The 24156-nt window shown below is 60.0% G+C and overlaps 2 protein-coding genes across 5 annotated transcripts in view; one reads left to right on the top strand and one right to left on the bottom strand.

Moving 5' to 3' along the window:
* KIF7 (kinesin family member 7) lies at nucleotides 1-17662 on the top strand. Of its 3 annotated transcripts, none has more exons than XM_062206242.1 (19): nucleotides 1-78; nucleotides 1893-2244; nucleotides 5544-5744; nucleotides 6525-6918; nucleotides 7098-7623; nucleotides 8027-8143; nucleotides 8595-8822; nucleotides 9325-9455; nucleotides 9823-9938; nucleotides 10080-10226; nucleotides 11296-11498; nucleotides 13042-13239; nucleotides 13566-13691; nucleotides 13775-13948; nucleotides 14197-14412; nucleotides 14741-14947; nucleotides 15889-16087; nucleotides 16176-16322; nucleotides 16901-17662. In XM_062206242.1, the coding sequence occupies exons 1-19, from the start codon at nucleotides 1-3 to the stop codon at nucleotides 17266-17268; spliced, it is 4128 nt and encodes a 1375-aa protein (XP_062062226.1). In that variant the 3' UTR covers nucleotides 17269-17662. The 3 variants fall into 3 exon arrangements, with proteins under 3 accessions (XP_062062226.1, XP_062062225.1, XP_062062227.1); XM_062206241.1 differs by having other exon boundaries at nucleotides 13772-13948; XM_062206243.1 differs by having other exon boundaries at nucleotides 62-78; nucleotides 1880-2244; nucleotides 13772-13948.
* TICRR (TOPBP1 interacting checkpoint and replication regulator) overlaps nucleotides 17645-24156 on the bottom strand; it is a 58412-nt gene continuing 51900 nt past the window's right edge. For both annotated transcript variants that reach the window (XM_062206239.1, XM_062206240.1), the window contains exons 20-23: nucleotides 23710-23867; nucleotides 19974-22122; nucleotides 19739-19864; nucleotides 17645-18949 (exon numbers count right to left, since the gene is read on the bottom strand). In XM_062206239.1, coding sequence (XP_062062223.1) covers nucleotides 18837-18949; nucleotides 19739-19864; nucleotides 19974-22122; nucleotides 23710-23867 — 2546 coding nt within the window. In that variant the 3' untranslated portion in view covers nucleotides 17645-18836. The remainder of the gene's footprint in view (nucleotides 18950-19738; nucleotides 19865-19973; nucleotides 22123-23709; nucleotides 23868-24156) is intronic.

Raw genomic sequence — 24156 nt, 5'->3', positions numbered from 1 at the left:
ATGACGGCATCGGAGCGCGCCGCGCCGGGGCTGGGAGCCTGGACTGCAAGACCTCGGGCTGTGCTCGCGCCCAGGCAGGTGGGTGTGGGGCCGAGAGGGGGCGGAGGGCGAGGACCCGGACGGGTGGGGGAAGCGCGCGCTCGCTGACCCCTGCGCAGGCCCGCGCGGGGAAGTCTAGACCCGGCGCGAGCGGCTCCCCAGCCTTGATCTCCCCTACTCCCGGCTTCCTGGTGGCCACTCCTTGGGCAGGCCAGCGCCCCCCAGCCCTAAATCTGGGGACGGAGGCCGGCATCCCGGGCCTGGCCAGGAGGAGCGAGCGCCGAGGCTGCAGGGGGACAGTCCTTGTTTGTAGTCACTTATAAAAACTTTTCGGCGCCCTTGTCCCGTGCCCGCCGGGATCGCGCGATCGCGCCGTGGAGTTGTTCAGCGAGCAGGGGTGCGGAGGAGTCTCCCCGGGCCGGGCTGCACCCCCGCCCCGACACTGCTGTGCAAAGCCGTGCACTGAGTGAGTGAACGGACCAAGGGCTGCGGTGCCGAGTTGTTCCGCAGGAAGTGATCGGTGCTGCGGGCGGGGTCCCCGACTGAGGCGTGACTGAGGCGTGCGGGCCGAGGAGCAGGGGCGGAGCGAGTTCCTTGGATGGGGATTGTTCCTTACTGTGTACTGGGCAGCGTCGGACCCTGTGCTGGGCGCTGGGGACCCAGCCGGCAGGGGAGCCTGGGAGGTGGGCGGACATGAGCACCCGAGTGGTCAGTGGAGGGGGCCGTGTGTATTGCCGTGGGTGCGCCGAGCAGCGGTGTTTCCCTGGCCCCTGGAGAAAGGGGGCACCCCTGCCCCGGGAGGCTGAGGAGGCTTGGGGACACCAACGTTGCAGAGAGAGAGAGCTCGAAGCAAAGTCTGGGGCCCAGGAGGTGGGTGGTTAAGGTAGACAGTTTATTTTAAGGCTTATCTTTTTTTATTTCTATTTTTAGATGTATTTACCTATTTGAAAGGCAGAGTGACATAGAGGATGAGGCAGAGAGAGAGATCCATTGGCTGCTAAACTCCTCAGATGGATAAAATAGCTGGGGCTGGATAAGCCTAGATCTCCATCCAGATCTCCCACATGGGTGGCAGGGACCCAAGCACTTGAGCCCTCACCCGCTGCCTTTCCAGGTGCAATAGCAGGGAGCTGGATTGGAAGTGGAGCGGCCGGACTTGGGCCATCTTCTACTGCTTTCCCAGGCCATAGCAGAGAGCTGGGTCGGAAGTAGAGCAACCGGGACTTGAACCGGCGCCTGTATAGGATGCTGGTATTGCAGGAGGCAGCTTTACCTGCTAAGCCCCTGTGGTTGCCTGTTTAAAAAAAAAAAATGCCTCCTGGTTGCCAGGTTGGAGCACAAGGGGAGACTGAGGCCTGCAGGGAAGGCTGGGCAAACTCATGCCACCAAAACTGTCACAGCCAGGACCAGGGCCTTGGCCGCAGGGTGGGGAGCAGCAGGTGGATGTGAGAACTGTTGAGGAGAGGGACATGGGCAGGATTCGGTGGTGGGAGCTGGGTCTTGGCGAATCTGTTGATTGTTTTGAAGAAAAGGGGAGCGGGTTGCAGCGGTGATGTGATAAAGGCAGAGGCTGTGGTGTTCGGGAAAGGAGTTCCTTGGGGTGGTGACTTGCGGAAATGCACACAGAGGCCTCTGGCTGTCAGGTGGAGCGGTCGGGCCTCATCTGGCCAGTGATGGCAGCTGTGACTTGTGACTGTATAAGGCTGTATCAGGCTGCTCAGCACCCGGGCCTCAGGGTGGGCCCTAAGGACACCTGCGAGGCAGGATCTGGCCTCTGGTCACCTGCAGGGTTGTGTCTGGCCTTGGAGTGCAGGTGCTGATGGCTGAGGGCCTCTCAAAGCTTCTCCCCACAGGGCCTGGACCAGTCTTCCCTCCACATGGGGCTGGAGGCTCCGAAGCTGCCGGCGGTGGAGGAGGCCCCGGTGAGGGTGGCCCTGCGCGTGCGCCCGCTGCTCCCCAAGGAGCTGCTGCACGGGCATCAGAGCTGCCTGCAGGTGGAGCCGGCTCTCGGCCGCGTCACCCTGGGGCGCGACCGCCACTTTGGCTTCCACGTGGTGCTGGCCGAGGACACCGGGCAGGAGGCTGTGTACCAGGCCTGCGTGCAGCCCCTTCTCGAAGCTTTCTTTGAGGGCTTCAACGCCACCGTCTTCGCCTATGGCCAGACGGGCTCTGGGAAGACCTACACCATGGGGGAGGCCAGTGTGGGTGAGTGACCTTGACCATGACCGCAGGCCCCCTTTGAGGGATCTCAGTGTCTTCTGGAATTTCTGCTCCTGTGGGAGGTGGGGACCCTGGAGGAGGGGAGCAGGTTTCCCATTGGGAAGCTGCAGCCATGTCAGGGGGCGGGGCAGGGTAGGGAAGACGGGTCATTCGTTGGAGAGCTTCTACACTCCATGGAGATGGGGCCATGCTACCTGGTCCTGGGGACCTTGGGGGAGCAGCTGAGAATGGGCACGGTTTGTCCTGGACGAGCTGTTGTCCTGGCTGCCACAAGAATGCTTTGGACCAGTGGAAGGAACAGCCTCCTCTTAAGTAACATGAATTGCTTGCTCCTAGGCTGCTGTCTGAGTCTGTTTTTCATTGCTATTAAAAAAAATATTGGGGCCAGCGCTGTGGCTTAACAGGCTAATCCTCCACCTTGTGGCACGGGCACACCGGGTTTTAGTCCCGGTTGGGGTGCCAGATTCTATCCCGTTTGCCCCTCTTCCAGGCCAGCTCTCTGCTATGGCCCGGGAAGGCAGTGGAGGATGGCCCAAGTCCTTGGGCCCTGCACCCCATGGGAGACCAGGAGAAGCACCTGGCTCCTGGCTTCGGATCAGCACAATGTGCCGGTTGTAGCAGCCATTGGAGGGTGAACCAGTGGCAAAAAGGAAGACCTTTCTCCCTGTCTCTCTCTCTCTCACTGTCCACTTTGCCTGTCAAAAAAATAAAAATAAAAAAAATATTGGGGCCTGGGTATTTTATGGAGAACAAAAGCTTTATTGCACCTTGCAGCTTTGGAGGCTGAAAGTCTCAGAACGGGTGGCCCCCCCATTCAGCCCCTGGTGAGGGCCATCTGGCTGGGCTGCAGCGTGGCAGGAGCCGGTGTCAGAAGGACAGGGGACATGATGAGGCGGGAAGCCAGAGAGATTCAGGGGTCAGGCGGGGGCGCTAACTGGAGCCCCTCAAGAGCTACCTTAGTCCCCTCTGAGGGTGATGATGCTCAGTGACCCAGAGACCTCCCCCTGGGCCCCACCTCTTAAAAGGGCCAACACAGCCACCCTGGGAGCCAAGCCTCTGACATAGTCAAGCCACAGCAGCTCCTGTGTTGGCCTGTTGGGCTGCCGTAGCAGAACGTCTCAGACTGGGTGGTTTATGCACAGAAGAAACTTACCCTGGAGTCAGCAACAGCAGATTCCAGGGGCTGATTGCTCCCAGGCAGCCTCCTCCCCGCCCTGAGCCCATGTGCTGGGAGCAAGGCATGGCCCCCGAGGTGTCTTCCCATGTCTTTCATGCCTCCACTCCCAGGCCCCACCTCCCCTCACCATGGGGAGTGTTGATTTCAGGACAGGGACTGGGGGAGACATAAACATCCACATCATAGCAGTTTCAAAAGCATCAGTGTTTGCTGTAGGCGGTGCAGAAAAACAGGTGCACAAAGTAAAGCTTTCTGCCTTTCAGAAGTCACTCACCCTCCCTGGATTCCAGTTTCTTTCTGAAAGTTATACTTTTCAAAACGGAATTATATTATGCCTGTTATTTGTGAGCTTTTTAAAGATTTATTGATTTTTTTTTAAAGATTTACTTTTATTTATTTGAAAGTCAGAGTTACACAGAGAGAGGAGAGGCAGAGAGAGAGAGAGGGAGAGAGAGAGAGAGAGAGAGAGGTAGAGAGAGAGGTCTTCCATCCTCTGGTTCACTCCTCAATTGGCCACAACGGCCGGAGCTGCACTAATCTGAAGCCAGGAGCCAGGAGCTTCCTCCGAGTCTCCCATGTGGGTACAGGGGCCCAAGGACTTGGGCCATGTTCTACTGCTATCCCAGGCCTTAGCAGAGAGCTGGATGGGAAGTGGAGCAGCCAGGACTTGAGCCGGTGCCCATCTGGGATGTGGTGCTTCAGGCCAGGGCATTAACCCACTGCACCACAGCGCCGGCTCCTATTGATTTTTTTTAAAGATTTTATTTATTTATTTGAGAGATAGAGTTACAGACACAAAGAGGGAGAGACAGAGAGAAAGGTCTTCCATCCACTGGTTCACTCCCCAAATGGCTGCAACAGCCAGAGCTGGGCCGATCTGAAGCCAAGAGCCAGATCTGCGTTCTGGGGGAGCTTCCAGGTCTCCCACGCAGGTGCAGGGGCCCAAGCACTTGGGCCATCTTCTATTGCTTTCCTGGGCCACAAGCAGAGAGCTGGATCGGAAGTAGAACAGCCGGGTCATGAACCTGCACTCATTTGGTGTGCCAGCGCTGCAGGCAGAGGCTCAGATACTGCACTGGCCCCAAGATTGATTGATTTTGAAAGGCAGAGTTATAGAGAGACAGAAACAGAGACAGAGAGATCTTCCATCCACTGGTTCACTCCCAGGTTGAAGCCAGGAGCCAGAAGCTTCATCCAGGTCTCCCACGTGGGTACAGGGCCTAAGCACTTGGGCCATCCTCCACTGCTTTCCCAGACCATAAGCAGAGAGCTGGATAGGAAGAGGAACAGCTGGGAAATGAATTGGCACCTGTATGTGGAAGGTTTCGTTTATGATGCCACAGCGCCAGCCCCCACGTATTTTATTTCTAAGGAAGTATCCAGTTAGAGTTCAGGATAGATACTGAATACTTCCTTGGGAGATGCTTTCGTTAACAGTGTGGACTGTGAAAACAAAGGCCCTGTCTCTGGAATCAGCAAGCCAGGGCTATCTGATAGTTTGTCCTGGATGCGGTAAAGGGGATGCTGGGGTGGGGGTGGAGGTCATGAGAAGTGGCTACTAGCTCTTTTTTTTTTTTTAAGATTTATTTATTTACTTGAAAGAGTTACACACAGAGAGAAGGAAAGGCAGAGAGAGAGAGAGAGGTCTTCCATCTGCTGGTTCACTCCCTAGTTGGCCATAATAGCCGGAGCTGCGCCAATCCAAAGCCAGGAGCCAGGAGCTTCTTCCAGGTCTTCCATGCGGGTGCAGGCGCCCAAGCACTTGGGCCATCTTCTACTGTTTCCCAGGCCATAGCAGAGAGCTAGATGGGAAATGGAGCAGCTGGGACTTGAACTGGCGCCCATATGGGATGCCGGCACTGCAGGCAGTGGTTTTACCTGTTACACCACAGCACCAGCCCCAGCTGCCAGCTCTTAAATTCTGTGATTCTGCCTGACCACGTCAGAGCATGGCTGGCCTCAGCCTGCCCCTCCTAGGTGGGCCTCTGCCACTCGCTGACTTCTCCATGCCAGAGCCCCGGGCCCCAGCTGCTGCCAGGGCCCTAGGGGCCTTGTGCCCTGTCCAGCTGAAGGCGCCGCGGCAGGAGGCCCCGTGGTGTCTCCGCAGCCTCCCTCCACGAGGACGAGCAGGGCATCATCCCGAGGGCCATGGCCGAGGCCTTCAAGCTGATAGACGAGAACGACCTGCTCGACTGCCTGGTGCACGTCTCCTACCTGGAGGTGTACAAGGAGGAGTTCCGAGACCTGCTGGAGGTGGGCACTGCCAGCCGTGACATCCAGCTGCGGGAAGACGATCGCGGCAATGTTGGTGAGGAGCTGACTGCGAGCGGGGCGCGGGGCTCGGGAAGGCTTCTAGCTCAGAGCGGGTATCGTCCATTCCCCCAGAACGCACGCCCGCTTGCTGACAGGCAGCAAGCCGATCACTGCCTGTGGGGTGGAAGGAAAGCCAGGAGCCAGGAGCTTTTTGCAGTCTCCCACGTGGGTGCAGGGGTCCAAGGACATGGGCCATCTTCTACTGCTATCTCAGGCCATCAGCAGGGAGCTTGATCAGAAGTGGAGCAGCCGGGACATAAACCAGCGCCCATATGGGATGCCGGCACTGCAGGCGGAAGCTTTACCTGCTATGCCACAGCGCCAGGATCAGGGGCTCTTGAGTCTGGGGATCCAGGACCCTGCCCCTTGCTTCAGGGAGTTAGTTTTCATAGGATATTGATTGGCTAAGGGAGGCAGACTAGGGCCTGCTGGTGTCTTGTATCAAAGGATTCCCCAGGGAGCTAGGTTTCAGGGGTGGTGCACCTGTCAGGGCAGAGCACTTCCTCTAGGGAAGCCCCGGGCCCTGCGTGGTTTTGCTTTACTTTCTCTGCATTGAGTCTGCACCTAGGGTGAGCAGCACTGCGCTGGGCGTGGGAGGAAGCAGAAGACCTGGAAGCCCTAACGGAGATGGGCAGCCCCCCACACCACACCCAGGGGGCACCTGGGTCAGGAGGAGCAAGTGCGGGGCTCCTCCTGCCTGCCCAGCGCTGCCTGTGCACCTGCTGGCGGGTCTGGGCACTGCGCACGGCTCGCTCACAGTCTTCCGTGCCCACAGTGCTGTGCGGGGTGAAGGAGGTGGACGTGGAGGGCCTGGACGAGGTGCTGAGCCTGCTGGAGATGGGCAACGCGGCGCGGCACACGGGGGCCACGCACCTCAACCGCCTGTCCAGCCGCTCACACACGGTCTTCACCGTGACGTTGGAGCAGCGGGGCCGCGCCCCCAGCCGCCTGCCACGCCCCGCCCCCGGCCAGCTGCTGGTGTCCAAGTTCCATTTCGTGGACCTGGCGGGCTCGGAGAGGGTGCTGAAGACAGGCAGCACCGGCGAGCGGCTCAAGGAGAGCATCCAGATCAACAGCAGCCTCCTGGCGCTGAGCAACGTCATCAGCGCCCTGGGTGACCCCCAGCGCCGCGGCAGCCACATCCCCTACCGCGACTCCAAGATCACCCGGTGAGCAGGGCCCGGGTGCGGGAGACCCTGGGTGCGGGAGCACGCGCGCGCGGGGTTTGTGGGGTGTCCCCCTCTGCCTTCCAGGCGCGGAACGTCTGCGGCCCGCAGGCGGCCACGCCCGGGAGCCGGTCCAGGCCTGGCTAGCGGGGCCCCTGACACCCTGGCCCCCGCGTCCTCAGCATCCTCAAAGACTCGCTGGGCGGCAACGCCCAGACGGTGATGATCGCCTGCGTCAGCCCCTCCTCGTCGGACTTCGACGAGACCCTCAACACCCTCAACTACGCCAGCCGCGCCCAGAACATCCGCAACCGCGCCACGGTCAACTGGCGGCCCGAGGCCGAGCGGCCGCCCGAGGAGGCGGCGGCCGGGGCGCGGGCGCCCCCGCGGCACCGCTCGGAGACGCGCATCATCCACCGCGGCCGGCGCGCCCCGGGCCCCATCGCCGCCGCTGCCACCGCCGCCACCGCCGCCTCCTCGGCGGCCGCCGCCCGACTCGGTGCCGAGTGCGCGCGCTACCGGGCCCGCACCCACGCGGCCTACAGCCTCCTGCGCGAGCTGCAGGCCGAGCCCGGGCTGCCCGGCGCCGCTGCCCGCAAGGTGCGCGACTGGCTGTGCGCCGTGGAGGGCGAGCGCAGCGCGCTGAGCTCCGCCTCGGGGCCCGACAGCGGCATCGAGAGCGCCACCGCCGACGACGGCGGGCGGAAGGTGTGGCCCCGGGCCCGGCAGGCAGGGGGAAGGAGAAGGGTCTTTGGGCAGCAGGCTGGGCCTCTGCTCCCTGTTTGCCAGCAGGGCGGCCGGGAGTCCGAGTCGCTCGCGCGGGTGACCGTGGTCACTTCCTTAACTTCACCAAGTCCCAGGGCTTCATCTGTAGCAAACTGCTAACCTTAATACCTATACGTGCCTGGAGGGCCAAAGGCCAAGGAATGAGAGACGGCGTCGGGGTCCCCAGGCCGGGGTTGGGGGGAGGGTTGGGAGAGCCCTTCCCATCCCCCAGTGCAGGCTCTGCTTGGAACAGAGGGGAAAGCAGGGCCAGGCCAGCCGGCGGCGGAGAAAGGGCCGGGGTGCCCCAGCTCCCCGCCCAGCCTGAAGCCCCTCTCTGTCCCACAAGGAGGACGAGGGGACGCAGCAGCTGCTGACCCTGCAGAGCCAGGTGGCGCGGCTGGAGGAGGAGAACCGAGATTTCCTGGCGGCGCTGGAGGACGCCATGGAGCAGTACAAACTGCAGGTGGGGAGCTCCTTACACGGTGCAGGGAAGGCTTCATGGAGGAGGGGAGCGGGTGCCTGCGGTGACTGTCCGAGGAGGAGAGGGAGACAGCCGGGGCAGGGTACCGGGAAGGCCCTGGAGAGACTGGGCGCGCAGCGGGCACGGCTCGGTCAGCCCCGAGCCGTGCGCCCCCTGGTGGCAGAGGCTGGAAGTGGCGGCCTGGCACGGTAGGAGTATGAGGACCGGGCAGGGTGGGCGAGAGCTTGGGGTTGCGCTGGGCAGTGTTTGTGTGTGGGCGGCTGGGGGGCGGGACGGGAGGAGGTCAGGGTGCGACTCTCTTAAGCTTTGCCTCCCACCCCGAGAGAGTTGCTGGTCTCAGACCTGTCCTTAAGCTTTCTGCTCCTCCACCTGTTCGGAGCACCCCTGCTCCTGGCCGCCTCACTGTGCTCGGCGTGTGGCCTGTGTCTCACAGAGCGACCGGTTGCGTGAGCAGCAGGAGGAGATGGTGGAGTTGCGGCTGCGGCTGGAGATGGTTCGGCCTGGCTGGGGGGCCCCGGGGCTCCTGCAGGGCCTGCCTCCTGGTTCCTTTGTGCCACGACCTCACACAGCCCCCCTGGCGGGTGCCCACAACCATGTGCTGGGCATGGTGCCCCCCGCCTGCCTTCCTGGAGACGAAGTTGGCCCCGAGCAGTGGGGAGAGGTGAGGAGACGGCGGCAAGGCTGGGGGTATGCTGTGCTCTTGTGGGAGCGCCTGTGAGATGTGGGATGCCCAGCTATAGAGGAAGGGTCTGGAGTTGGGGGCTTGGGGGCCTCTCATAAGGGGCTGGTGCCGCTGGGCGTCTCTGGGGTAGCTGGGCGTTACTTGGAGTGAGGATTGGCTTCTGGTAAGAGATGGGAAGCTTGCATACCCCCAGAGATGGGGAACTCACCCCTGGAAGGCCACCTGCTTTGCAGGTTCACTTTCCCGTGAGCCCTCACCTGTCTCCCTGAGCCTTGGTCTGGTCCCAGTTCTGCCACTTTCAGGCCTGAAAGCTGTGGGTTATCCCAGCCCTGAGGCCCAAGAGCATGTGGACTGGGTGGAGGTCAGCTTAGCCTTGGAGGAAGAGAGGGCTTGAGGAGGCAGGGATGTGAAGAGGGCTGGACACAGGGCAGAGGCGTGGGAGATGGGAGATGGCTCATGGACTGTGATGCGCCCCCTTCAGGTGACGGATGGCAGGGAGGCTGGAGCAGAGTTGCGGGCAGAGGGGGAGAAGCCAGGAAGTGGCTCTTCAGCTGCATCCGAGGAAGAAGATGAGGAGGAGGAGCCACCCAGAAGGGCCTTGCACCTGCGCAGGTGAGTGGGACCCGTTGCACACAGACAAGGACCAGCACTTCTCCTGACAGCAGTGGGGAGACCCCTCGGGTCTCAAGGCGCCCTCACCTGCATCACCCTTGCCAGCCCCTTGTGGGGAGAGCAGGCCAGTGGTTATGGGCTATGAACCAGGGGGTATCCCTGGGTGGGTGTGATGTGGGGTGAGCCCAGGCCTCCCAGGTCTCAGCCTGCACCCCAGCCCTCAGTGTCCCCCACCAGCCGCCCTGCTCTGCCAGACACCTGGGGTCACGTTGAGCCTGGGGACAGAAAGTCTGGTGGCCTCTCTTCCTCTCGCCTGGCCTGGGAGGTGGCTGGGCTGGGGGTACAGATGCCTGCTTCCACCTTCCAGAAATGGGATCAGCAACTGGAGTCAGAGGGTGGGAGCCCGCCCAGGGAGTCCATCGGACAGGAAGGGCCTGGAGCCCCACCTTGAAGAGCTGGATACAGCTGTCCCTGGGTCCAGAGGTAAGCTGGGTCCCAACGTGGCCCTGGGACAGCCACCCTGGGCCCATCCACACCGTCCCTGGGAGCGCTGCTCCCTCCCACTCCTCCACCTCCCGCACCCTCACTTGGGGTGGTGACCTTGACCTTGACTGCCTGTTCCAGTGGCTGGTGGGAGCAAGGTGCAGACCTGCCAGGCCCCTGCTGCCATGGCCTCTGAGTGGCGGCTGGCCCAGGCCCAGCAGAAGATCCGCGAGCTGGCCATCAACATCCGCAGGAAGGAGGAGCTCATTGGCGAGCTGGTGCGCACAGGTGAGTGGCGAGCACCGGGTCAGGCCTGCCGCCTGGGGATGTCTTCCCACCTGCCCCGTTCTGGAGCCGGCTCGAGGGTGGAGGGCTGAGGAGCAGGGGCCAGGAGGCCAAGGTTTGAGCCTCACCTTCCTTTGAGCAAGCAGCGAAAGGCCTCCAAGCCTTCGTTTTCTCATCTCTGAAATGGGGTGAGCATCACAGGTTGTTGGGAAGGCGACATGGATCAGTTCCGCTGAAGTGCTTAGGAGAGCTCTCAGCGAGCAGCTCGTGTCAGGGAGTGCTTGGCGCGATCCAGGCACGCTGTGCACAGAATCTCTGGGTTACACAGTGTGACAGGGTACCACGTGTCCCCAGACCATACCGCACCTGCTGCCGGCAGGTGACAGGAATATAGGAGCGGGCCAGTTTTAGGTGGCAGCCAGTGGCTCCCTCCACCCCCTGGTGTGCTGCTCAGGAAGTCCCCATGTGTTGACCCCGTGGCCAGCTCTAGTTGTTTAGGTCTGTCTCCTGCCTCCTTGTGGTGCCATTTAACTTAGCCCTCTGTTCCCTTGTTTCCTACACGTGAGTTTGTTTCTAGAGGCTTGATGGTGTGCGAGTTAAAAAGTTGGGTCCTTATACAGCATGTGTCAGTGAACCACAAAGCTGGGTAATTTTGTAATTTGCTTGGGTCACTGCCGTGGATGAGGTTCATTCAGAAAGTGAGCTTGGCCTGCCAGTTCGTTGTCCCAAATCCCACTCCGCCTCTAGCTCCTGACCCCAGCTCCCTAAGGCACAGTGGTGGGCCCCTGCCACCCATGTGGGAGACCTGGATCCAGTTCCCAGCTCGCAGTCTGGCCCAGTCCTACCCAGCCATTGCAGGCATTTGGGGAGTGGTCCACTGGACGGGAGACCTCCCCCCGACCCCACCGCTGTCTGTCTTTCAAATGAACAAATAAAGAATGAGTGGACCGGAGGAACAGGTTGAGTCAGTCGTGGTGTGGCGGTAGCACGGCTCAGGGAACACGCAGGCCTCCATGGCTGACGCGGCTGGTGGGGGCGCTGCCTGTCCAATGCGCTCCCCACTGGCTTTCAGGGAAAGCAGCCCAGGCCCTGAACCGCCAGCACAGCCAGCGCATCCGGGAACTGGAGCAGGAGGCGGAGCGCGTGCGGGCTGAGCTGAGCGAAGGCCAGAGGCAGCTGCGGGAGCTTGAGGGCAAGGAGCCCCAGGACGCCAGCGAGCGGTCCCGGCTGCAGGAGTTCCGCAAGCGGGTGGCCGCCGCCCAGAGCCAGGTGCAGGTCAGTGTCGGGGCTAGGGGATGGCGTGGGGCGGTGGGGGGAGGGGAGGGGGTGTGCTGGCTCTGGCCTCCAGGCTGCAGTCCCTGGAGCCAGGGCACAGGCACTGTGGGGCCCAAGCCCACTGTGGCTCTCTGGCTGGTGACGCCAGCTCCCTCTTGGCATCTTGGAGCGAGGCTGTTATCAGTGAGCTTTGTGTAGGACCTGGCATTGGCTCAGCTTCCGACACAGAGGCAGAGGGGCCAGTCCTGCCTGATGCTGCCTGGGGAGGGGCAGCCGAGCAGCCCTACTCTGCCCTGCCCACCTGTCCCTCTTCCACCCATCCCCTATCTGCCTACCTGTCAATCATGTGTCCATCTAACCCACCCATCCGTTCCACCTTTGTCAGTGGACGTGTCCGTCCGTCCATCTGCGTGTCCATGCGGCCTGCCCATGGACGTGTGGGCTCTCTGTGGGCTCTGCCCTGGCTGCCATCACCAAGTGCGGGCAGCCTCCCGCCATGGAGGCTGGAGTCCAAGGTCAAGAGGGTGGCGGGTCTGGATTCCCTCAAGACCTCTGTCTGGCTCGCAGGTGGCTGCTTCTCCACTGTGTCTTTTCCTGGTGTCTGTGCCCTGGCGTCCATGCAGTCCCCTTCTGCTCACAAGGGCACCAGGCACCAATCTTTCTCACCTGCCATTCTCTGTCTCCAAATTCAGCCACGTCCTGAGGTGTACAGGGGGTGGGGCTCCCACAAAGGCGCTCAGCCCCTAACACGTCCATCCTGTTTTTGACTGCCCACCTATCCGAGCATCCACGCTTCCACGCAGCTGTCCATCTGTCAGAGCTAGTGTGGCTTAGATGCTTGGGAGCCTGGCTCTGCAACCCAGCTGCTTGGGTTTGGGTCCCAGAATGCCGCAGCATGGCTATGTGTTCTTGGTCAGGTCTCCCAACCTCTCTGTTCCTTGCTCTATAAATGAGAGCTAATACTCATCATTTTTTTTTTTTTTGAAGATTTACTTATTTATTTGAAAGTCAGAATTACACAGAGAGAGAAGGAGAGGCAGAGAGAGAGAGGTCTTCCAGCCGCTAGTTCACTCCCTAATTGGCCGAAACAGCCGGAGCTGCACCGATCCAAAGCCAGGAGCTTCTTCCGGTTCTCCCACATGGGTGCAGGGGCCCAAGGACTTGCACCATCTTCTACTGCTTTCCCAGGCCATAGCAGAGAGCTGGATTGGAAGAGGAGCAGCCGGGAGTCGAACTGGTGTCCATGGGCTGCCGGCACTGCAGGCGGCAGCTTTACCCGCTACGCCACAGCGCCGGCCCCTCATTCTTTTTGACTGGGTTGTTCAGGTTCACTTGGTACACAGAGGAGGACTTTGCACAGTGCTTGGTGTTTAGTGAAAGTCTTGGTAGAACTGTTACTAGCCTTCTGTCATCGCTACTGTTTGTTCGGCACGCACTGGCCCTTGCACTTCTGTCTGTCGCCCTGTCCATCCGTCCTTCCGTCCTGCCCAGCGCTGAGTGCCAGGCGCTGTGCCAGGCTTGCGCTATCCCGTGTGTGGCCCAGGTGCTGAAGGAGAAGAAGCAGGCGACGGAGCGGCTGGTGTCGCTGTCGGCCCAGAGCGAGAAGCGGCTGCAGGAGCTCGAGCGGAACGTGCAGCTCATGCGGCAGCAGCAGGGGCAGCTGCAGAGGCGGCTGCGCGAGGAGACGGAGCAGAAGCGGCGCCTGGAGAGCGAGATGAGCAAGCGGCAGCACCGCGTCAAGGTCAGGCCCACGGCCGCGAAGCCCGGGCAGGGCGCTGCTCGGTCCCCTCGCCTCTCTGTGGTCTTTGCTGAGACGCTGGGGAGCGATAGAGACGTGAGGCCGGGGGAGACGTCAGCGGGGTGATGGGGAGCAGGTGCTGGCACCACGGAGGGACTGGATAACCCGTGCTGTGTCTGCCTGCTGGGCCCAGAGAGAGTGGCAGGTGGTACCGGGAGGACGCGCCCCAGGGCCGGCTGGGGCTCCCGTGGGCCTCTGGGCGTCACTGGCAGGCCCTGGGAAGACTCCGGCACCGCAAGTGGCCCCGTCCACCGAGCTTCCTCCCCCAGGAGCTGGAGCTGAAACACGAGCAGCAGCAGAAGATCCTCAAGATCAAGACGGAGGAGATCGCGGCCTTTCACAGGAAGCGGCGCAGCGGCAGCAACGGCTCCGTGGTCAGCCTGGAGCAGCAGCAGGTGGGGCCGCGCCTCCCCGGTGGGCCCCGGGAGGCAGCCCCACGGCCCGGGGGAACTGAGCGTCCTCCCCGCCTCCTTAGAAGATCGAGGAGCAGAAGAAGTGGCTGGACCAGGAGATGGAGAAGGTGTTGCAGCAGCGGCGGGCGCTGGAGGAGCTGGGGGAGGAGCTCCGCAAGCGGGAGGCCATCCTGGCCAAGAAGGAGGCCCTGATGCAGGAGAAGACGGGGCTGGAGAGCAAGCGCCTGCGGTCCAGCCAGGTGAGCCCTGGTACATCCCTTCCTCCAGGGGGTCTGAGCCCTCTACGTCTTTCCTCTGGGGCCCCTGCCTGGCCACCCTGGCCCCTCTGCCCCCCCAGGCTTCTGGGAACTAAGAGTTGGGCCTGCCTGGCTGCCGGGGCTGTAGGTTTGTTGAGGGAAGGCCCCGGGTGGTCCTTAGCATCCAGGGACCGCCAGCCCGTGAGGACAGGATCTGCTGCGTCCCTGATCGCTGGCCGTGCCGCCCACAGGCCCTGAACGAGGACATCGTGCGGGTATCCAGCCGGCTGGAGCACCTGGAGAGGGAGCTGTCCGAGAAGAGCGGGCAGCTGCGGCAGGGCAGCGCCCAGAGCCAGCAGCAGATCCGCGGCGAGATCGACAGCCTGCGCCAGGAGAAGGACTCGCTGCTGAAGCAGCGCCTGGAGATCGACGGCAAGCTGCGGCAGGGCAGCCTGCTCTCGCCCGAGGTGCGGCCCCGACGGCCGGCCTGCACGGCCTTGCCTGAGCGGAGAGCAGACCTGGGGTGTCCCAACGCCGCCCTCTGTGCAGTGCAGGGGATCCACCTTCCTGAGTGTAGCTCACACCCAGGGACTTGTGCTTGAGAAGACGGCGTCTTAGCAGGGCCCGCCCTCCCCCAGGGCCGAGCTGTGACTGACATGTCCCTGCTGCTGTGATGAGCGGGGAGGGGGAGCTTTTCTCCCAATGTGCTCAGGGCAGGGACCCCTGAGGCTCAGTTGTGCCTTTCTAGTCCACCCACCCACACACCCACACACACGCGTGTCCCTGTCCCCACAGGAGGAGCGGACGCTGTTCCAATTGGATGAGGCCATCGAGGCCCTGGACGCTGCCATCGAGTACAAGAACGAGGCCATCACGTGCCGCCAGCGGGTGCTGCGGGCCTCGGCCTCGCTGCTGTCCCAGTGTGAGATGAACCTCATGGCCAAACTCAGCTACCTCTCGTCCTCAGAGACCAGAGCCTTGCTCTGCAAGTATTTTGACAAGGTGGGTCCAGAGCCCCTCGCCTCCTCCTCCTGCCACTCTTGAGGACTAATGCCCACCTCCAGGGCTGCCTGGCTCTAGTCTTCAAAGCCGGTTTTCCCTAGTGAAGTTAAGACCCAACCTCCTCCACCCCGTCTTCCTGTCTGGTCCACTTCAGGGTGGCCTTGTCCAGTGGTTCCCAGAGCCCGGGGCCATGTCTGGTGACACTCGTGGTTGTCACAGTGGTAGGGATGGAGGCCAGGGATCCTAAACATCATTTATTTATTTATTTAAGATTTATTTATTTATTTGAAAGTTACACAGAGAGGAGAGGCAGAGAGAGAGAGAGAGGTCTTCCTTCTGCTGGTTCACTCCCCAATTGGCCGCAGTGGCCGGAGCTGCACCGATCCAAAGCCGGGAGCTTCTTCCTGCATGTGGGTACAGGGGCCCAAGGAGTTGGGCCATCTTCTACTGCTTTCCCAGGCCACAGCAGAGTGCTGGATCGGAAAGGAGCAGCCAGGTCTCGAACCAGCGCCCATGTGGGATGCCAGCGCTTCAGACCAGGGCGTTAACCCACTGCGCCACAGTGCTGGTCCCCTAAACATCCTTTAACATGCAGAGCAGGCCCCACAACCAAGAACCACCTGCTCCGGATGCGCGAGGTTGAGAAACCTGACCTGGAGGACATTCTGCAGCTTGAGGGCCCGCCTAGAAGTTCAGTAGGCTGTGGGCAGGACAGGGTTCACAGCAGGAGACAATAAATGCCACCCTGAGACCCAGCTATGATCATTCGGGGCTGGCTGCCTAAAGCACCATTGGTGTCGGAGGCCACACCTTGGCTCAGCAGGAAACACCCGGGGATTTCTTGGTGGCGTCTGCTGTGGGGGCACGTTGGCCAGGAGTTGGCGTCCCCGCCAAGGCTTCCCGGGGGCACGGGGGCTGAGCCGGGCTGGGTCTCGGGACAGGTGGTGACGCTCCGAGAGGAGCAGCACCAGCAGCAGATCGCCTTCTCGGAGCTGGAGATGCAGCTGGAGGAGCAGCAGAGGCTGGTGTACTGGCTGGAGGTGGCCCTGGAGCGCCAGCGCCTGGAGATGGACCGGCAGCTGACCCTGCAGCAGAAGGAGCACGAGCAGCACGTGCAGCTGCTGCTGCAGCAGAGCCGAGGTGCCGAGGCCCAGCCGAGCCCTGGCGGGGGTCGGGTCGGGGGGCTGCTCGCACCCCCTCACCGCTCCTCTCTGCCTTTCCACCATAGACCACCTTGGCGAGGGGTTAGCAGACAGCAAGAGGCAGTATGAGGCCCGGATTCAAGCTCTGGAGAAGGAGCTGAGCCGCCACATGTGGATCAACCAGGAACTCAAACAGAAGCTCAGCGGCGGGAACACTGCAGGCCAGGGCAGGGGTAACGTCCTTCTGCTCTCTTCGAGAGCTGGCCGTGTGTGGCCCGCGTGGCCTGGAGTCAGGCTTACTCCTTTGTCTGGGGGAGAGCCCAGGAACCACTCTCACTTAAGATCTTATGGGGCGTTTCTCAGCTTACGAGGGGACTTCAAAAAGTTCATGGAATTTAAAAATAAGGCACCCAGAACTCAATCCAAGCCTCCCATGTGGTTAGCAGGGACCCAAATATTTGAGCCATCACTTGTCCCCCAGAGTGCACACCAGTAGGAAGCTGTAATTGGAGGTGGAGCCAGGCACTCCAATATGGGATGTGGGCGTCCCTAGTAGGGTCTTAACTCCTGGGCCAAATGCCCCCTTCCCAGTTGAAACTTCCCTCTGCCACGCAAGTATAACCAGGCCCTACCCTGCTTAGCTTCCGAGATCAGACGAGATCGGGAGCATTCAGGCTGGTATGGGAATAGATGAAATTTCCATTTTACCACAAACATTTCAAAGTTCCCTCCTGTTGTCCTGGAGCGTTGGAAAGCCGGGACTTTAGGAAGCCAGGCCGCCTCCCTCTCTGACAATTCCTCTCCGTGACAGGTGGGGAGAGGAGGAGCCTCTGCTTGGAGAACAGACAAGCCCCTGGAAACGAAGATGAACCCCAGCCAGCGCCCGAGCTTCTCTGGCAGTCCCCACTCAGCGAGGCAGCGCCCCGCGCCCGGGAGGAAACACGGGACTTGGTCCATGCTCCATTGCCCGTGACGTGGAAACGATCAAGCCTGTGTGGCGAGGAGCAGGGCTCTCCAGAAGAGCTGAGGCAGCGGGAAGTGGCCGAGCCCTTGGTGGGGCGGGTGCTACCCCTGGGCGAGGTGGGCCTGCCCTGGAACTTGGGGTCTTTGCCCAAGGCCCGGCGGGAGCCACGAAGAGCCAGCCCAGGAATGATTGATGTCCGCATAAACCCCCTGTAGGCCCTTTGGTGGCCGCTGCCTCGGGGAAGCTTCCCGGTCCTGTTTGCTTTTGTGGAGGGTGCTCGCCTCACCCCGAGTCCAGCTCCTCCTCTTTACACTTAGGGCAGTCAGCAGGGCCACAGCCCCAAAGAACTGGACTCCCGTAAAAGCGGAACAGACTTCTCCCGCCCCCCGGCCCTGCAGCTGCGGGACCTGGTCCCTTTGCCTTGCTCTGGGGCTTCAGGCTGAGCCTCCGTGCGCAGTTTTGAGGTTCAGTGAGGCTTGTTGAATGGCGTCTAGCAGCAGCAGGGTTGGGGTTAAGTGGTCTTATGTACATGGGGGGACTGGGAAACCGAGCACATTTTTTTTTTTTTTAAACCGTTTAATAGTAAACAAGAATAATCTCAGAGTTTTCACTTGGAGTTTTGTAGCCGTTGAATTCTCTACAATGTGGCAGTTGGGTTCGTTACTGAGAAGAGCAGCGTGGTGGGGGCAAGAGGCGCGGAGTCAACACACAGACCCCGGGAGTCCGGTGAGAGCAGGCTTGAGGCGAGCAGCCTGCAGACTCGTTTATTACAGTTGATACAAAGCTTTTATAGCCAAGACCAGCCAATCTGGTCAAGGGGCGGTCTATACCCCAACCAATCACAGCCTGTTGCCAGGCAGTTTCCAGAGCCATCCAATCACAGCCTGTCGCCAGGCAGTTTTCAAAGCCATTCCTGACTAACTGACGCTCGCTTGCCAGTGGCCACCTTGGCATGGCCTTCTCATTCCACTACAGAGTTTGATTTACAAGACAACCAGGTTTGGTCCCCTTTCTGGAGACTGTGATGCAGTCCTCAGTGCTGTCACTGCCGGCCGGGCCCTTGTCCCAGACCCAACAGCCAGGCCGGTTGCTGCTCCTTGGGGCGCTCCGGAAGGAAGCCTCTGGCCAGGTGCTGGGCTCTGTGACTGGGCCGGGACTGTGCCCGGGACGGGCTGGCTCTCAGGGCACACCTGGAGATGTGGTTGCTTGGGAACCCTAGAGCTGGACCGTGGTCAGTTAGCCACAGGCTGGAGCATTACAGAGAGAAGCACTGAACACCGAGTAAGCAGAGGTGGTTTTATTGTTACTCAGGGGATGCAGAAAATCCCTGCTGCTCGATGCCGTCTGCAGCAGCTCCGAGAAGCACCTGGCACAGGGCTCCTTGTCTGTTCTCACCGCAGGGCATGGTGGTCCCATCTCAGACCCTTGTCTGGTCTCCTGCTCCCCAACTGCCCAAGGCACAGCTGGGCTGGGGCTGGGTGAATGCAGGAGGGGGACGTTAACACCGAGGGAATCGGAAAGCCGACCAGGTCCCAGACTTCTCCATGCCCGTGGGACCTAGCTGACTTCCCCGCATCTTTCCAGCTTTCTCGTCCCATCAGGCTGCGGTACGACCGTTTCTGGACAAACCGCTAGGATTCCTTTATGGTACGAGCGTGGAGTCCCCCGTGCATCCGGAAGAACCACGCTCAGAGCACTACTGCCTGGGACAGGCGGCGGATCTGGACGGGGTCAGTAGTGTGTGTAGTCCGTAGTCCTGAGTCCTCGCCCGGCACCTCCCTGGCTAGCTGAGGAGCTTCTTCCGCGTGTAAGTTCTGCCAATGGGGCGCCTCCTGGAGAGTGCTCGGCTGAAGGGAGATTCCTCGGCGTTGGAGGGAAACACATCCGCGTCCTCATCTAAGGAAAGGCAGGGAGACTTAGCAGCCAGTGACTGAGGACTGAGCAAAAGGCCTAAACGGCAGAGGGCCACACGCAAACACGGACTCGGGAGCCAGCTCTCTCGCTTTCGGCACTGCCTAGGGGTCTGCTCATCCTGCAGAAATGTTAGCCACGCTTCGTACGAGGCCCTCCTCCCTGACAGCAACGAGCCTCTGCAAGAACGCACAGCACCGTGGGACGAGTGCTGTTTAGGTCTTGGGTCTGTGGGGTTGATGCTATTGTCTGATTTCTATCAGGGGCTCCAGGGAAGAGAACCACAAGAGCTCCCCCCACCCCGTGCTCCCCTGCAGTGCGGCACAGAGGCGGAAACACACCCAAACAGTGCCATTCACGGGCCAAGTCCAAGGCTTTTACACTTGGGAGTGAGGAGGGGTGCCAGAGTCTGAGGCTGACCACTGCGGTCGGCGCTCATCTGAGAGTGAAGACGTGGGTGCAAGCCCACCGTGGGCTGTGGCTGGCTTGGAACACAGCAGCTATCACTCGTGCTGCTCAAAACACCTTCCTGCCCAGAGTCAAAGACCACGACTGGCGGCTGGCGCCGACTGACCCTCTGCTGTCCCTGTCGAGAGACTGCAACATTTCAGGAGCTGGAGGTCTGTTTGATGCAGATTTTCTAAGGCAGGGTTTCTCTGGGAAGGACACATGACATACTGGCACAAAACCATCTACCCCATGCCTGGCATCCCTGGGCTAACTGCAGGGGGTCACCCCGGGGGGAGTCTCCAGGACCTGTAACAGACAAGTTACCTCTGGTGTCTCTGCACTGAGAGGATGGCGTTTTCCCCTGGAACAGCAGCGGGGACTGGGTCAGGGCCTGGAGACCGCTGGCAGACAGGCAGCTGCGCACAGCGTAGCCGGGAGGTGGGGTGGAGCCTACAGAGATGCCACGTGTCAGTTAGCTCCACACACCAAGAAGCAAGCCTGGGCCATCCCAAGGCCTCCCTGCCCCATGCTCTACACTGCCCAAGAGAAACAAACTCACCAGAAACAAACACCTCGTCGTCCCCCATGGAGGAGAGTGGTCGCCCACTGCAGCTCGGAGACCTTTCTTCACTCTGCCCCTCTTCTGGGTCTTCTCTGGGGCCGGCACAGACCCTCTTGGTTCGATAATCAGGATCTTCCTTGCTGGACAAGAGTCTCTTCCTGGAACCCAGCCCAAACTGTCCCCACGAGAAGGTGTCCTCAGCCTTGGGCACGCTGTCCCTCGGGGGTGACTGGTCTGGCAGCTGACACACACCCTCAAGCTCAAAATCGCCCAGGATGGAAGTCTTGTGCAAGCTGAGTTCAAGGCCCCGCTCCTTTGCCTCAGGTTCAAGTGGTGGCAGGACACCAGGAAGGTCCACACCGAGCTCGCCCCTCCCAGCAGAGGGGCCAGCACTGCAGTCCACCGCCCTCTTCCTCCGGGGCCAGTCTTTAATTGTGTCGGGAGTGGTCTTCCCACTGTGCTTGGGGGATGGTGTCCAAGGAACCCCGACATCGGTTTGGAATGGGGAAGGGGTGCTAGAGGGGCAGCGGGTGGGGGTGCAGGACTGGCAGATGTAGGTTTGTCCCCCCCCCTTGCCGGGTGTGCTGTGTGAAGGCCGCAGGCAGGGGGGCGACACGTAGGTGCATTCGGGTTTGCTAGACGACCTGCTGGCCTTGGACAGGCTGAGAGCAGGGAAGGGGCTCTCCTCCCCCAGGCCGCTCTCCTCCTTTCTCAGGGACTCAGCCTCACACAAAGAGCCGGCGTCGACCTTTTTAATCCGAAGCCTGGGAAGGCCAGAGGCTTGCATCTGCAGCTCAACCTCGTAGGCCTCTGGGCTGGCAGCAGCTTGTGGGTGCTCAGCTGAGGCCTGCAGCTGCTCCAGCTGCGCCACAGCCTGGCGCTGCCTCCTGTCGGCTGTGCAGCGCAGGTCGTATGATGGCATCAGAGGAGACAGGGGCCCAGAGGAAGGAGGAGTCAGAGGAATCCCGGGGTCAGACGCAGACGGCTTCTCACCAGCAGCGGAGGTCCTCAGCCCCTCCCCTTCCCCCACTGGCGAGATCGTACTTTTCAAGCTATCACTGCCCTGGCAATCAGCTTCCTCAAGAGTAAGACATTCTGTGTCGCTGGAACTAAACAAAGGAGAGGACCTGTGCCAGTCACTCCCGAAACCAGTGCCCAGGGAACTCTGACCCTCAGGTGGAGACTGGGGACAGAGACTCACTTCTTTCTGGCCCCTTCTACAGTCTGTGATGGTTGCCAGGGTGTCGGTCCCCACCACAGGGGACGCAGGGGTGTCAGGCTGGCACTGCAGGAAGTTTCTTTCGGGATTAGAGGTCCTTCTGCACCATTTCCCAGTTTTGGAGGGTGGAGGAGGGGGGACGTCAGAAGCAGCTGCCCGGGAGGTTTTGCAGGGAGTCGAGGGCACAGGAGAGAGGGGTGGGGCTACACTGGAACACGCTGGGAGCTCTTTCCAATCCAGCTCTTCAGGGGGAGGAGACTCTGTTGGTTTCCTAAACAGACTGTTCTTGGAAACATCACATAGAGGAGGCTGAATGCGTTTCTTTGGAGAAGTGGGTGGGGAACAATTCGCAGTCGCCTTCCCTGATCTCTTCGGGGTTTTGACAGCATAGTCCTTTGGTCTCTGCGCTGGTTCCTCTGACCGAGCAGCTGCAGGGCTGAGCTGTGGGTGCTTCTGATTCGGAGGTGAGCCCGCACATTCTGCCCTCGGTGGTGTTCTAAGAAAGTATCTGCTGGGGGTCGCACACGTGCTTCCAGGGTGGGCGGTCGATGGAGGTGGGGATGCTGGATGCTGGGGTCGGCTTTCAGGACTGGAATTCACTGAATGTGGCCAAGAACAACTGGGCAAAAACTCAGATGGAAGAGCACCTTGCCTCCTGGGAGTTCTTGGTAACTTTGTTTCAAGAAAGGCACCTTCTCCTGCCAGGGAGAATCCTTTCCCAGGAGTCCCTCTGGGTCCCCGCGGATCACAGCCTCGTGAGGAATCTCCTAGGGGATTCTGGGGAGCGGCCTGCTTTGCAGGTGCCTTCTCCGCAGGGGGCACCTGCAGTCCATCAGCAGCACACGGCGGAGTCTGCGGCGTGCGCGGGAACCTCCCCGGTGTGGTTCTAGGAAAACTTGGAGATTTCTGGTAACTCTTTTTGGGAGTCTGTAGAGAAAAAATGTTTATCTCAGTGCTGGAATATTATAACCCGTATTATCTAAAGAAGTGCTGTAGTCGTCTCTAAGGTTAGTCAGCCAGAGGCAGGATCTGAAGTTGGAAGTCTCAAACAGGGACCAGCTTCCCTCTAAAAAACACCACTCAGATTCTGCTTGTCCACTTTTCTACGACCAAGCACTGGATCCACTACCAGTTGCTTCTCCTAAGAACAGTTTCCATACCTTGCGCTCCAAGGCTAAGCTACGCTTTGCCTGTAGCTGCATCATCACAACTGTTCACCTGCTCCTCCTGTGCTCAGCTTCATCCCGCGTGTGCTTACTAAACCCCTGTTGTGAGCCAGGTGATGTGCGTGGGGGGATGGGGTGGAGCGAGGGAGGGAATATACAGATACATAAGGCACAGAAGCAAAGATAACATTTCAGAGAAAACAAAAACTTCCCTTCCTTCTTGCAAGAAAAAAAAAAAACTGTACTTAAAAAACTGCAACAGGTAAGGAGGTCAAACGCCTGTCTCCTGCAGAGCCTTCCGGATGCTCTCAGGAAGTCCCACGTTCAGCGGGATACAGATGGGTAATACAGTGTGGACAAGGCGGTGACAGGGACGGGCACAAGGGGGCAGTCTAAGCTGGTGGGGGGTGGGGCAGGGGAGTAGCGAGGAAGCGGATCTTCAGGAATGGACGTCAGCTGGGAAAGGCAAAGGCTGGAAAAGTTGGGGAGAGGGTCTGTGGGCACAGAAAACAACACGAGTAAAAGCGCAAGTGTGAAAAGCCGCAGCTGTGTGCAAGACAGTGCACACACAGCCTGATGCACTGGGGAGGTGGAGTGAGGCAGGGAGGGCTAGGGCTGAGGCCAGCCAGGCTGGCAGGGACCCAACCACGGAGGACCTGGTCAGCCTGAGGGAAGACAGCAATCTTGGTCCTGTAGTAGGGCTGTGCCTTCCAGGCGCTTCCCTGGCTCTGCTTCTGCCCCCTCGCTCTGAGCAGCTTGCTGGGATTCCAAACACAAGGCTCCATTTTAGAGAAACTTGGAAAATCAAACATTAGCAGATGGGGGAGTCTCTGGAGCTTCGAGCTAAGGACACATTAAACAGATGAGTGTTTCAGAAGGATAGCCGGAGCCTCTGGGAGATGGCAATGGGGGGAGGTTGTTGGAATGTTCTAGGCAGAACTGACCAAAGACATGAGCTCAGGGGTGAGCAAGAAAGGCAGACACAAGACAGAGCAGGTCAAATGGGCAGGAATGGGTCGACTGGCCGTGCCCTATGGGAGGGAGCAGCTGGGCATCACTCCTAGGTTTTTAACGAGCGATCAAGTGGGCTACCAAGCAGACACAGATGGATGTTGGTACGTATTTCAGAATAACAGACACGGTGAAAAAAGCCCACAGCCTACACAAGATCATCCGTGTCTCCTTGCCTTCACCTAGGCCTTGGCCGAACCTGCTGCTTTAAGTTCCCAGTGGCTCACCCCAGCTGCCCACACCTCCACTCAGCGTAGGGATCCATCAGCTGCTTGACTGTCTGATGTTTCTATGTTCCCTGAGACAACAGTGCTGTAAATGTTATAGAGATTTATACCTGGTACGCCGTACGTATCTCAGACCTGGACATGTTTCCTGAAGACCTTTTAGTTCGGGCTGAACCCTTTTCTGAGGGGCTGGTCATCCCAGATACTGCCCCAAAAAGAAGCCTTTTGGGAGATCGAATACTTCGGACTGGAGAATTTCCTCTCTGGCCTGTAAACCAAGAACAGCAAACCTTGCATTCTTTCTCAACACTATTCAAACAGCCAGTCCATTCAGGAAAGACGACAATGAGTGCTGCTGTCCTGAATTTTCATTAAGACTTCATGTTAACCCCAGCTCTGGTGTCAGGAAACGGAGGCAACTGAAATAAGCTAATTTACAAACATAAAAACATGCATGTATTAGCCAACCTAATTAATTGTGGATAAAAGAATAAAGAACATATGAACACGTATCAGCTTCCACCTGGGAAATTCACGTGTAGGATTTTGTCCCAGGA

Source organism: Lepus europaeus, chromosome 11, assembly GCF_033115175.1.
Source record: "Lepus europaeus isolate LE1 chromosome 11, mLepTim1.pri, whole genome shotgun sequence".
NCBI classification, from domain to species: domain Eukaryota; kingdom Metazoa; phylum Chordata; class Mammalia; order Lagomorpha; family Leporidae; genus Lepus; species Lepus europaeus.
The sequence above is the reverse complement of the archived record's forward strand: the minus strand, read 5'-3'. Positions and strand labels throughout refer to the sequence as shown.